The sequence below is a fragment of the Diadema antillarum genome, unplaced genomic scaffold (genome assembly GCF_040938485.1).
Source record: "Diadema antillarum isolate AM-2024a unplaced genomic scaffold, OU_Dant_1.0 seq00000217_RagTag, whole genome shotgun sequence".
NCBI classification, from domain to species: Eukaryota; Metazoa; Echinodermata; class Echinoidea; order Diadematoida; family Diadematidae; genus Diadema; species Diadema antillarum.
In genome coordinates this window covers 1,630,666-1,645,742 of record NW_027271272.1, presented here as the reverse complement: position 1 = coordinate 1,645,742, position 15,077 = coordinate 1,630,666, and the positions used below count along the sequence as shown (strand labels likewise).

The 15,077-nt window shown below is 39.8% G+C and overlaps 1 protein-coding gene across 3 annotated transcripts in view; it reads left to right on the top strand.

Moving 5' to 3' along the window:
• LOC139729116 (E3 ubiquitin-protein ligase RNF19A-like) overlaps positions 1-15,077 on the top strand; it is an 89,419-nt gene that overhangs the window by 35,107 nt on the left and 39,235 nt on the right. The window contains exons 1-2 of one of the 3 annotated variants that reach the window (XM_071640044.1): positions 2,058-2,135; positions 13,399-14,483. In XM_071640044.1, coding sequence (XP_071496145.1) covers positions 13,924-14,483 — 560 coding nt within the window. In that variant the 5' untranslated portion in view covers positions 2,058-2,135; positions 13,399-13,923. Of the gene's footprint in view, positions 1-2,057; positions 2,136-2,477; positions 2,695-13,398; positions 14,484-15,077 lie in introns of those variants that run through there. The other 2 variants (XM_071640042.1, XM_071640043.1) reach the window with 2 other exon arrangements.

Here is a 15,077-nt window from a genome sequence, read left to right as displayed (position 1 = left end):
CATGGATTGAATGAATTGCGTGGGATGCAGACAAAGTTGTCTCCTTAAGGTGTAGTGTTTCCTTAACATAGTAATTATAACCATATATTGTCTCCCTAAGGTGCCATCCAAGTATGCAAATATATCATTGTCTGCCCAGCAGAAGGGCTCTTGGGCTTGCATGCTCTGAAACTTGCTAGGGCCCTTCTTTGGGGCTGGTAACAATTAGATAGATAGATAGATAGATAGATAGATAGATACCGTAAAAGTGGATATTTTCGCGTGACTAATTTTTCGCGCTTGGCCAGGTAAGAAGAGTTTCGCGTGTTTTTAATTCCGCGGAATCAAGACACCAACTCCTGGAACATATGGCACGCAAAGATATCCATGTGCTTATATTTTCGCGCTAGCTTCTGGTTGCGCGAAATGCGCGAAAATTTCAACACCACGAAAATTTCCACTTTTACAGTAGATAGATAGATAGATAGATAGATAGATATGTATATTTGATAGAAAGATAGATGGATAGATATGTATATTTGATAGAAAGATAGATTGATAGATATATTAGATAGATAGATTGATAGATAGATAGAGAGATAGAGAGATAGATAGATAAAGTAGATAGATATGTATATTTGATAGATTGATAGATATATTCAATAGATTTGCAAGTAGATAGATTGACAGATAGATGGACAGAGAGAGAGAGAGAGAAAGAGAGATTCACATTCATGTTTATAATCGCATATTTCACGGATCGCTTTATTTCATGTGATATTCTATGAAGAGGTGATGCAGTCTGAGTCCTAAAGGGTTTTCTTTCTTTCTTTACTTTCTTTCTTTTAGAGGAGAACAAAGACCAGTCAGAATTCAAGTCGGCGTGCAAAACAGTAGCACAGCCTGATGCTGATCTGATCCTCACCTGCTAAAATGAGGACAGAAAGTGGATTTGATGGAAACACCCGAATAAGGGAAGTGAGAAAGCAAACTGGCTAGGACATGATAAATAGACGGGTCACATCCTGTGGGAAATATCATCGAGGTCGAGAGATCTGAAATCTGTGCAGTATTCAAGCCTTTCTGAGGTACAATGTGTACCCCTCTCCCGTCCCCCTTCATAAATGCTTATATGTATGCAATACTTGTATAGAAATTATGAGAAGAAAAGAAGTTTCTTATAAAGGTCATTTTGAGATAGAATTGAAGACTTTGGGAAAGGAGGTGGGGGGGGGGGGACATAGCCAGACTGGTTGAACAATACAAATTTTATTACATTTTCTTGGATTTTGTTGGGTGTTTTTTTCCAAGTTGGATCTGAACGAGTTGATATGACCTGCGTGGAGGTCGTGTGTGGGTGTTTATGTATGTGTGTAATACATTACTCATACAGCAGGACCATTAATGTGTGTGTAGATAGGCTCACACATTGTACACACAGAGGTACACAAACTCGTACACGCTGATATGTGTAATGTGAATGAATCACGCACACCAATGCGTGGCATTCCAACGACATGACAACAGTTCTCTCCTAGTTGACTATTCTCGTCCGTTTTTGTCCTCAGCGAGCATTGCACAGAGTCTTCTCTCTCCCTTTCCCCTCCCTTCCCCCCCCCCCACTCTCTCTTCTCTCTGCTGACCTGCCTAAGGTCAAATTGTCCATTTGCCATAGGCCTACTCGGCCAGGTTGGCCAAGAGCAAATATAAACAAATATTGCCCTGTTGTGCTTAAATTTTCTCCTGTAGCGGAATGATAGGAGATCTGGGCCATTTAAAAGAAGGTGATGAAGTATATTATATGTATATGAGCGATGTTTATATTTTTTGGTATTGCCTGGGCTGTGGGATGGCATTATACATTACCAGCTGCTTATGATAGCGATGAGTCTAGCGAAGCAAGACTAGCCAAGGCTTGATAATATATCTGATAGGCCCATTGGTACACCGTGCGTCATACAGTGTGGACATACACCATGGAATGGGCGAAAGAATGATCGAGGGGGAGAGAGAGAAAGAGAAAGAAAGACAGAGAGTGAAAGAGATGGTAGCGGAAAGTGCTTAGGGAAACAGTGGATGTTTCTCTGTCGTCCGACATAACCATCACTCGCTTCATACCACTCAAGGCGAGGGAGAGGGGAGGAAGGTGATCGGAGGTGAGGGAAAACATTCTTCAACATATTATTTGCTCCTCAAAGGAGGGATAGCTAGGAGAAAAACTGCTGGTATGTAGAGGGGTGACCAGTACAGGATATACACACACAGTGCTCCCCAGTGTGAGCCAGTGCTGTAGTAGTCAGTAGGGGATTTTGTGTTCTTTCTCTCTCTGCCGATAGTACAGGATTCCTTTATTTACCCATTGATGACTTCATTCAGGGTAGGCATCGCGCACTGCCGACCGCCCCTGTGTGTGAACGTGTTTAGTGTGTGTGTGTGTCCGTTCGGATCGCATAAGCAGGCATTCAGCACATATCCATCCCCATTGCATATATGCCCTCTACGCTGTGTGGACATTTACTGTAGGTAGAGTGGTGTTGTACGTAAGTAAGCCCGTGTTAGGAGTGTTGTCAATGGAATCCTGCGCTAGCTGTCAAAGCTGCTGGACTGACACTTTAAAAGACGTCGCATGGAAGTGATACATGCTCTGTGAGTTTCAGATTCCATGGTTGTATACAGTGACAAGGACTGAATTTGGATATAACTGCCTTGCTTGCTGTGAGTCTGTCTCCATTGGGATGTAATGTATGCCTTGTTACAGTATCGTAGTATGCCTACTAAATGCATTTTGTCTTGCTCCAATGTATTATATGTGCAGGGGGAATATATCAGACATGTACATGTATAGAGTTGTTTCACTGTACTGTCTGTGCCTACGATATTGAGCAGTGAGCTGCTTCTTGGCAGAGGTCAGTGTTATATATACATGTCTAGATTAGGAATATCGAGCTTTACACACTTGTGATTATATAAGCTACATTTGTACACTAACGGTTTTTAGCACTCTAGAATAAATTTTCAGTGTGAAGTTTATACAGACTGCTCAAACTCTGGAGGTCTTCTGCAATATTGTGAAATGTACTCATATAGATACTATAAAACACCACAAATTTCTGCAGTGAGAAATGCATTTGAGAAATATGGTGTGATATTTTGCTCTGTGGTGAGTGTTTAATAATAATAATAATAATACATACAATTTCTATAGCGCCGTTCTCCACTTTGATTAGATGCTCAAGGCGCTTTACAATTGTACATCAAAGCAAACAGATTGAAAATACAAGTACATCACAGTAATAGAAGAAGGATGAAGAAGCAGAAAAAAAAGACATGAAAGTCTGTCTTCAAAAGACACTGGTCTTCAAAATGCACTGCTAAACAGATAGGATTTTAAATTACTCCTGAAAGATGTTATAGAGCTCGAGTCTTTCAGCTCACGAGGAAGTGAATTCCACAGTGTTGGTCCAGCGTGAGCGAAAGCTCGTTCCCCCCAAGATTTCCTAGAAAACGGAATATGTAAGAGACCTAGACCAATGCTAGAGCAAATAATCTTGAGATTTTTTATTCCAAATTCAAAACACACATCACAACAGTGCATGAACACAAGGTCAACCCTTACCATTTTGGTAGATTTCGGGCATGTGCAATATGGTCGACAAATTTTCGCAGTCGGCAGATATTTCTATCAATCTGAAAGGGCGGAAAAAAAAATCATAACTATTTAGATCATGATCAACATCCTGCTATTTTGTCTATGTGTGAATGAAAATGGTGAAGAGAAATCAGCCATCATGCATCGTACATTATATTACAAATTCAGATATTATTACATTTAGATCAGGGTGGTAGAGGTCTGGTGACCCCTACCCTGCCACTGCTTGCGACAAGTTCAACAAAGGTCACAGTTGCCCATATATTTCAGGGAGGAGAAGGCATGCCATACAGGAGATGGTGGAGGGTGACTTCCAGGTTTGAAGCATGACCTTTTTTTGGGGGGGGGGGGGGGATGCGGGTGAGGGGAGAGAATATGGGCCCCCCCTGAAAGGATGGGGTTATTTTGGAATTTGTGTTTTTTAGGCATTTGGCATGACTCAACTCTGTCAAAATCTGTCTGGCTGTGTTTGCTGGGTGAGTTTGACAAATAAAGGAAAGTGATTGTCAAAAGGAATATTGAGGTGATTGAACAGCATTTATGATGAATTGAGTCTCGAGGGCAAGGTATATTATTTGAGGTCTGATATATGAGGAGAGAGTTTCTCGTAGGCCCTATTTGTTGTATTATTAATGGATATATACAGTAAATACATACAATTGTACATTTTTTTTTTTGTTTGTGTGTATGTGTACATGTACAGTCTGTAGTTGTGTACTGTCAGCAGTGCTAATTTCAGAAACCAAGGAAATATTGTTTGTGTGTGGGTGTGTGTGATTGTTTGCATATCACTGTGAAAGTGGATATTTTTCGCACAAGTAATTTTTCGCGCTCGGCCGGGTAAGATGAATTTTGCGTGTTTTTAATTTCGAGGAATTGGGACAGTAAATACTGGAACATAGGCCTATATGTCATACAAAAATATTTGCATCCTTTTTCTTTTTTTTTCGCGCTTGCTTCTGGTTGCATTTCCACACAGAGAAAATATCCACTTTTACACTATGTTTGTTCTCATTGAACTGGGATCATTTTTGTTTTCTAAGGGGGAGGAGGAGGAGTGAGATCACAGTGAAATAAATCATTTCCTTCTCCCTTTCAATGCCAGTGACCTTGGAGAGTGTGTACAAGGCTTTGGGATTTTCTATGCTAATTAGTAATCAGCACTCAAAGCACACAAGGGTTAAAGGGATGGTACAGTATTGGTGGAGATGAGAATTGGGCTTTTAACTTTTTGCAAGATACCAAGAAAACACTTATGATATAGTACAGAGCATGCCATTTTAAGAGGAATTCAAAGTTTATTTGATGAAAATTGGGTTTGGAATGACTGAAACATCCAAAAACAAAGTAAAACAAAGCGATTGTAATAAAGTGTGGGTCCCACATTTTATTAGAATTGCTCTTTTTTGGATATCTCAGCCATTTCAAAACCAATTTTCATCAAATAAATGTTGAATTCCTCATAGAATTACATGCTCTTTCATATTTCATAAAAGGTTTCTCATTATCTCACCAAAAAATGCTAGAAACCTGAAATTAGGTCTCAACCAAAACTGTACGATCCCTTTAAATATGATTGTAAAACAGAACAGCAGTGCAACGTTCTAATATGCACAGCAATAGGGCATCATGTAGCGTAGGTAGCATTTTTTTTTTATAGTCAAATTCATGAAATTCTTCTGTCGAGGTGTTTTCATTGCAATTGATTGACAAATTGCCCTACATGATTTTTTATCATGGCTACTACTAAAACACTGATCAATTCAGTGCTTTATATTTACGTCAATGTACACTGTAGGGCAATTTGTCAATCAATTGCAGCATTTTTTTTTTACCCATTTACATTCCCAAATGAAGCTATTCTGATTTCACTATACAGGCACTTGCATGAATCATAGCATGATTCTCCCCACATAAAAATCTGTATATGAAAGCATTTAAACCACAAATTTAATCTGGTTCGTGCAAAATTTAATATGCACCATTCTGTACATGTGCATACTGTATGTCTGTCTGTACGTGGAAGCCTGATGTGGCGGTTTGTGTTTTTTCTTTGATGTGAGCTCAGCGTGACAAATCTCTGCATAATTGCCAGACCAAAGGCTACAGTGAAGCCAGCACCACTATTGTATACATGATGTTTTACAGGGCTTCCTTGCTGGCTGACCTTGAAGTACAGTGTAGTATTTGTAGATCTTACGTGTGACATCTGTGTACGTGATGATTCAGAACTGGCCGAGGGCTACATCCTGGAATTATAGCAGACAAAATATTCCTGTTGTGACGACCTGCAGTAGGTTGCATGTCTAGTGACCGCGAGCTTTTTCCACAGCGCTCAGCTATGAATTATTTGGACAATTCATTCACTGAATTCAGCTGAAATCCATCCATGATTTATCTTGACAACATAAATTATTACATGCTTGCCCCAAACCTAACAAAATATTTCTGTTGTCATGGAAACACATGTACATACAGTGTGTGTGGAATTCTATTTACTTTAAAGGGATGGTACAGTTTTGGTTTAGATAGAGCTGCAAGTTTTCAACTTTTGTGTGTGTCGGTTTGTGAGATAATGAGAAACCTCTTATGAAATATGAAAGAACACGTAATTCATGAATTCATTGAATTCATTCAAGTGTTTTTTTGCATCAGCGGTAGACTATAGATAAAACTATTATTTCCCTGGAAAGATATTACAGCATTTGTTTTGATTTCTGTGTATTGGGATATTTATCTCACACTGTGGATTGCACACACTACATCTTCATATGATAGAGCATTGCCCCCCAACCTCCCCCCCCCCCCCCCCCCCCCCCCCCATGCAGACTTTACCATTCTGACATTGCATTTAATATGTGTTCTGACAACACAAATCAATATTCATACACACACGGCAAAGCTTTAACACATTGTGAGCTTTGAGTGCGACCCCATAGCATTGTACACATTGTCCACAGTTCCTGGCACGGAAAGGGTTAATTCCTCACTGCCATCCTTGTATTGGTGTCATGACGTTGTTAAAAAAAAAAGAAAAAAGAAAAAAGGAGAAAGGTCAGGAACAAGCACTTAAAGTAAGGAGAAAACTCAAGTCCAAATCAAAGCAGAAAAACCAACAACAGCAAAGATCTAGAAACACCCACACACATGCACACACTCAAATAAAGAGCAATTTTGTGCTGTATGCACCCGGAATTTGTATAATTTTCCCCTTCTACTTTAAAAGGGACTGTACAGTACTGGTTGAGGTGAGGATTCAAGTTTATAACATTTTTTGGTGAGATAATGAGAAACCTCTTATGAAATATGAAAGAGCAGATCAAGAAGGATTCAACATTAATTTGATGAAAATTGGCCTTGAAATGGCTGAGATATCCAAAAAAGTGATCTTAATAAAATTGACTGGCCACGGCTTTTATTAGGATCTCTTTGTTTTTCCTTGTTTTTAGATATTTCAGTCATTTCAAAACTGATTTTCATCAAATAAACTTATTGATTCCCCTTAGAATTGTATGCCCTTTAACATTTCATAGAGTGGTTTCTAAATATCTCGCAAAACGTTACCAGCTGAATCCTCACCTCAACCAGTACTGTACAGCTAGATCTTGTATTATGCAGGACTTATGTGTCCTTCTGCCAAGCACTCAGCAGTAGATAAGGGGGGCATGATATTGTTTGTGAATCGGTTCAGTGGTCCTTGCACCATGACAGGGCAGTAGTATGATTTCTATGTGATTCCGTTCAGCATTTTCAGACAGTTATCCTTGTTGCCTTTGTATTGTTGTGATCATGGGATCTGTTCCTTTCTGTGAAATTCTGCCTCAGGCTTTTTAGGAAAAGGTTTACTTCCTTCGCACACTGCAGTGTTTTCCATCCAGTTCATTTCAGTATAGTGATGCACTTTGTTCAGTGAATGTTCTTTGCCATGGAAAATTCACTCATCCATGTTCCTTTTTGTGTTGCTGTTGTTGTTGTTGTCATTTTGCTTCAGCAAGGAATGAGGAGTTTGCCTGCAAAACAAGTTAACTCCATTCCTGTTAAAATGAGATGTTTGCGACAAAAGCTGCCTCCCCTCCCCCCCCCCCCCCCAAAAAAAAAGAGAAAAAAATGATACAAAAATATGGGATATTCCTAGTCATAACATCAGGAATATTGTAATATTTTACAGTGAGGTATCACTGGAAAAGTTTTATTTCGCTTTATCTGATGATGCACTTACTAATAAAATGATTTAAAATGATACTTAGCCCATTTTGCATCAAACTTTTAGAGACACTGTCTAGAAGTAGCCAGAATTAATGCGTGATTTACAAATGAAGAATGAAGAAAACAATGTCATCGAAAATATGATCCTTTATTTTGAAGTAGTTATAACTCTTAAGTGTGCCCAGGGTTCTGTTCCACAAAAGTTGAGATCAAACATAATAAAGTCAGAAAATCAGACATTAGTCCCTAAATACTCAGTTCTAATTGGCTGATGCCTGACTTATGTATGACTGCATCTTTTTATGCAATGGAGCCCAGACGCAGTAATTAGCATACAGTGTACATCTTGCCACGCTTGTCATCAGCATTTAAAGTAATCCATTCATTCAAACTTGTCCCAGTTGTACAATTAGCAAACCTACTCAGGCACAGCAATGTTTTGAAGTTCAACAGGAAGGCCACTGTGAAGTGATGGTAATTGCAGGGATTACATAGGTAATCTCTATTCATTTACAGTTTGTTTCCAGACCTGATCTGTTCTAGTCAGCAAAGACAGCACTCCAGTGTATACAAGCCATGTATGCTAAGGGTGCACTTCACAAGTTTGACACCCACGAGTCATACAGCCCATGAGTTCGACACTGAGCAACAGTGCCCACGATCGCGACACATTAAGCCCCATGTTGTAATGTTGAACCCGTGGGCTGTTTTCACCTAGTGTTGAACTCATGGGTCTTCATATTTGCCTAGTGTCAAACTCATGGGCTGTCTGGCTTGTGGGCTGTATTTATAAGCTGATGAATGGACTTTTTTTTTCAATTGATGTTGAACTTGTGGGCCGTATGACTTGTTGGTGTCAGTCTTGTGGGATGACCCTTTATAAATGCTAATTGGCCAACAAAGCATAGTATGGGTTAAAGATTGTTTTCAGTGATGTCAGTGACATTCCATGCCTTCATAACCTAAGCACATGTTTCTTTGTTTTCTGACATCAAATGGAAAACTTTTGGGATTAAATTTATAATTCAAGTACTGTAAAAGTGGAAATTTTTGCGGTGTTGAAATTTTCGCGCATTTCGCGCAACCAGAAACTAGCACGAAAATAAAAGCACGCAAATATTTTTGCTTGCCATACATTCCTGTGCGTGATGTCTTGATTCCGCAGAATTATAAACACGCGAAACTCTTCTGACCCGGCCAAGCCCGAAAAATTAGTCACGCGAAAATATCCACTTTTACAGTACCATCCATTCACCATGTAGGACCTACACAGCATTCTGTAACCTGCTGGCACAGAGTCCCATTGCTACTAACTATACATGATAATCCTGTCGTTGGGTACAAAAGGGTTAATAACATATTGTAGATTGACATTATGAGAACTGTGGATAATGATACCTGCAGAATAATAGAGGCATGTGATATCTAGTCACACAGTGATCCAGCACTCCTATTAAAGGACAAGTTCACCTTCATAGACATGTGGATTGAGTGAATGCAGCATAGTAGAACACATCAATGAGAGTTTGAGGAAAATCGGACAATCCGTTCAAAAGTTATGAATTTTTGAAGTTTCTGCTCAGTCACGGCTGGATGAGAAGACTATTATAGCTTGTGATGTCATATGAGTACAACTATATAAAGAAAGTATAAAGAAAATTCAAGATATTCTCACTTTTCTCACATAGTAAAAGAACACTCGACTTCTCTCTTTCAGAAGTCAGGGTGAATGATATTACCCCTAACATAAGTCTGTAACAAGTTGAAGAAATGTGCACTTATTTTTAAAAAGTCAGTTTTGTGAAATTCTCTTTTTATTTTCCTTATATCGTTGTACGCATGTGACATCATACACTGTATAGTCTTCTCCTCCAGCAGTGACTGCACAGATATTTTAAAAATTCATAACTTTTGAACGGATTGTCGGATTTCCCCCAAACTTTCACTGATGTGTTCTACTAATATTGTTGCCTTCACTCAATTCACATGTATATGAAGGTGGACTTGTCCTTTAAACCCACATATCATCACCTGAGAACCAAAATGGCGCTATTGTGTTCTAAGATTTGAACATGAATAAAAACTAAACAGTCGATTTTTCATGAAATGAAATGTTCATTTCATAATCAAAAGTGGGCAGATTTATAAGCATTGTTCCAAAATGTTGGATAAAATGGTGCCCTTTTTGGTTTGATTGTTGAAATTTTACTGAAAATGAAAATAATCTAAAATTGATACCATAATGCAGAGGAGATCAAGTGAGACCAATAGCTCAATACCCCACCCCCAAATTGCGATAATGGCGTTGCACTTGCTACGTATCTAGGCTATTGAAAGCAGTTCAAGTCACAGTCAAGCAAGAAAATGCAGGGCTGCCAACATTGGAAACTAGTTGAGAGTGAGACTCCCATAGGCCAATGCTACAATTTAGGAGTCAAAATGAGTGAGATCAATAGAAATGCATGCAAATGAAATAAAGTTTTAGAGTGAGAAAGGACCAAAATGAGTGAGTCTCACTCTCAATGAGTGAGAGTTGGCAGCCCTGAAATGGCATGGCACCCCTTAAAAATGTGTTACACACATAGCAGACATTCTTCTTGTTGGGATCCAGGAGAGAGATTTTTCTTGTGATGCCCTACAACCACCCTCATGCCCACATTCTTATTGCATTTTACTTCTTACATACATGTATGAATATCACAGATCAATACCTGAATACGCAGGTGCATTATCACATTTACAGTATGATTGCAGATCTATATATGCACACTGCACACTTGATCGTACCAGTGTACTTTGTACGCGTCTCGTAATCTGCATGCCATTCAAGAAAAATTGCTCACAATATATTTGCCATGCACACACTGTCATCTATATAATGATAACCTTATGACTATACAGACTCTGAAGGTAAATATTAAATGTATGACAAAGGTATGGAAACGATTGCATTTCTTTTACGTGCGCTGCATGAGTTTACCGTGTGACTGCCACGTAGCCAAGTTCGGAACTGGAGTGTACTAAAAGTCAAGATTACTTGAGTTTAGGCTTTGATACCTAGAGTGGCATTGACACACATTCATGGTGAGACATGCACGTTTGAATGTGATAAACTCTTATTTTTTCTCTTTTACTCTTAAGCTGAATGAGGACGTGCAACCATGCACATACTGTGGCATTGAAACAGAACAATTGTACTGGTATGTGATCAGACAGTTGATTGAGGGCAAAGTTGGTTAGGTGGGGAGAGAATTTTTAGGGGCATGTCTGATGTAAAAGTGATGATATATGATGAGGTGACACAACATTTGTTCCTGCCACAATTGCTCCCGTCTTGTTTTCTTCATGGACTTAATATAGTTAGGGTTAGGGTTATGAAGTGGTTTTAAAATTCTGTTTGATGTGAGGATTAGGATTAGGCTTATGGTTGTGAATGTTTGTAGGTAGAATGTATGTTTGGCTATTATAGCGTGCAGATATTTCATGGGAGCAACTGTCATGTAACTGATCTGTGAACAGTGTTGTTCTGTAAATCATTTCATGACCCAAATTTTTAGAACTATACTCTTTAACACAATGTACTACATGTATATTGAAAAAAAAACCTCAAATGAGGGTACATGCCTTTGTTATTATGGTACACAAAAATGTACACATATTTTAAATTTTATGATGTTTTCGATTTTCAATTTACAATATTATATGGTGTTACAATGATAAACATCTGTGAAGACTTGACTTCAATAGGGAGCTGTTTATTCTAATGGTTTTCTATTTTTTATTTGTTAAGACTATTAACCTTGTTTGGTGTACAGTTAATGATAGAATTCAGCAGGAACAGGTTTCTGGGATGAAACTTCTACATGGTAGTAAAATTATCTGTTGATGTGTGTATTTAAGAGACATACAAATGTGCCTGTGCGTCTGTGTGTGTGTATGTGTGTGCATGTGTGTGTTTAAGTACTTACACTGTATGTCTTTGATCTGTGTGGTGACATTTGTAATGTTTCATAAATATTTTCCCCCTGAAACCTATGAAATCAAATAAATCAATTGTTTTATGACTGACTAAGATTACATGATCTGTCCAGACGAAGGGTAATGATGCACCAAGTCTGCATCACATCTCATCAGGCACCCAATGGAGTGCCAAATGATTACAACAGTCATATAATGCGAGTCATTCGAGCTTGACCTTTGCCGGCCCCTCGGAGGTCTGATCGTACATGTATGTCTTTTAAAGAGAAACTACACTGTAGTCGCACAACGAGAAGATAATGAAAGTTTCATTAATTTGAATTGGGAGTCAAAATTATCAAGCTTGAGAATTTTGTAAATTTCGTATGATTTCACTCATCAAACTAATGTTAGTCTTACTTTTGTAGTCATCATCAATTCATGAAATGGGATGTATGTAATCTATTACTGTTTGCCAAAGACTAGGAGGCGACATAGACTGATGTTCAGGGACATGGGATTTCTGATGTCAAATCCCATGTCTATACTGCTCTGTTCTGCATTGATTACTGTCAACTGTAGCAGTAGGCAGACCTCCAACCATTTTGAATTTGGAGGAAAGTATCTGAATTTTGGCCATTCTCCCCGCTTTTGTTTCAATAAGAGTTTCCTATTCTCTTCATAATTTTACTGCACACTCCTCTGGGAACTGCTCTTTCTTTCCTACATACTTTTGAGTCAAATCATCCCTATTTTCAGTCAGAAAGGTTGGTAGGTCTGTGTAGGCATCAAATGATCTTTTTGAAAGGGCATTGCTTGAAATATTTTTATCAACACAGTTTGAAAAATCTGAACTGCATGGTATTACAAGTGGACAAGATATCAATGTCACAAAACATCAACATGACGCGATAGGGAGAAAATAACAAATAAAATCGAGCAATGTATGCTTCAAAAGAGTAATCATTTCTCACTGACTGATGATACAATATATCATCGCTGGGGCGACAATTACAAAATGTCAAATGTTCAGGAGAGCCAAAAAACATGGCGGCCAAAGCACTGTGGAGAGTGGGATAGCCTTTGCTTTGACATGCTGTGGTGGCTTCAGTTTTGGAGTAAGACAGTTGGGATTTGGATAGGACATCACAACCCATTATTTGACCATTTATCCAAAAAAGTCATTTTTACCAAAATTGCAGATATAAGGTTTTGTCACCCCAGTGACGATATGTACCATAGGTACTTAATTTTTATACCTGTAGGTAAAAGGGTTCAAATTCAAACCATTTCTCAAAGTCTTGCCAGGCAATACAGTAGCTTCAAAGTGATAGCATAATTTTCAAAACGTCTGCGTGATTGATATTTCTTCCGTCTATTTGATCATTGCAATCAAGCTCAGCCAGCAAAGTTGACAGTTATTCAAATCAAATCGCAAAGTTCAATGATCTTTCCAAGTCACAGGGATGACTTCTTTGCTGTCTTGTTTAATCAGGAGATTTAACATTGTGATTGTTTGAAAGGGAAGAACATTAGATATGAGATTATCGGTCACTCATGCAATTTGTTGTAAGTGTGATTTTATTTTCTCTATTTTCACTTTACAGAGTGGTCTTGGCTGGACATTGGTGGTAGTGACCAGCGTATTAGCGGGAGTTTGCCACGGTAACAAGGAATTTCAGAGTACTCCTCCAACATAAGAGACAGGGTGAGGGCGAGAAATGTTGTCGTGCGTGATCGTCTCCAACAGCTGGGCCTGAGAGGAGTGGAACGAAGAAGAAAAGGGGAGCACTGTGGAGTGGGCATCGCCTGTCTCATTTTATCTTTACAGACACCATAGACACCATGCAAGTGTGTTGATGGATTGCTGTGTGTGTCTAGCTTTACACGCAGCACTCCGTCTCCCACGAGGAGCACAGCCAGGAGGCTTTCTCAGGACTCTACAAGCAGGGCGGGGCACAAGGAGATGATCATGTGACCCCATTTCTTCGTCAGGTGACACTTGTGGTGGTATAAGAGGAAGGAGAAGACATCACAAATTTTATAAGAAATAATAGTTAAGATAATATTCTGTGCAAAAAGGCTGTAAATTTTGGTAGTATATAAAGGGATACACAGAAGAAAAGAAACACATGCGTCCAACAATGAAGGCCACGGAGGTGGACACGCGGTCAGTACAGTCCGGTGGCTCGCAGGCCAACAGCATAGAGTCCGTGTCAAAGCACCGGAAGCAAGGGGGCGGGCTCTTCCGGTTCTGGTCGGGGCGGTCGAAGACGCGCAAGAGCAGCACGGACTCCGATCACAGCGGGCCCGGCACGCCACGGGCTGTGAGGCACCAGGTGGGCCGGTCGCGCAGCGCGGCCGCCGCCTACATCAACAGCTCGCTGAAGAAGGGGCCGGGGACGATGGAGTGCCCGCTGTGCCTGATGGAGCGGCCCAAGGAGCAGTTCCCCGAGATCATCACCTGCGATCACCGCTCCTGCCGGGAGTGCCTGCGGCAGTACCTCAAGATCGAGATCACAGAGAGCCGCGTGAACATTGCGTGCCCGGAGTGCGCCGAGCCGCTCCACCCCAATGACATTAAGCTGGTCCTGCAGGACAGCGTGCTCATGAACAAGTACGAGGAATTCACACTGCGGCGACTGCTGATGATGGACCCAGACTGCAGGTGGTGCCCAGCGCCAGACTGTGGGTGAGTATCCTCTTCCGTTGCCTTGACTACAGAAACAAGCCAAGTAAAAACAATGATCAACAAGCATTTTGTCATTTCATAATCTCATATCACAATGTGTTTATGATGGTAGTTGTGGTGAGTAATGAGTACAGGCATTCTTTTCCAAAGAAAAAGAAATCAATTCAGCGAGATGTCTGCACAGTGCCCTTGAATTTGAAAGCATTGTCAATAGCCACATCTGAAGCCAGTGGCTCTAGACCATTCATGAGTCAGAAATGGCTGGTTTTTAACCAGCTGTCCATGCCAGTTGCCAGATATTAAAGCTGGCTTAAGAACAAAGTTTCTATGAATTGCTTTCAGGTTCATGGTTGAATCTGGCCCGTGTACCATGCATTCATGCCACAGTATCAGCTGTCTCCTATGCCACAGTACGTATGTCCATCTATGAAGCTGATGGAAATTTGTGTACAATAGGGGAAGGTTTCTTTAGAAATGCAGCAAAAAACCCTATCACACTGGTTAAAAAAAAAAGAATTCAGCCATACTCTGAGCCCACTGTGACCCAACTATATTAAAGTCCTGTAAAACCAGGAACATTTTTGGCATGAAACT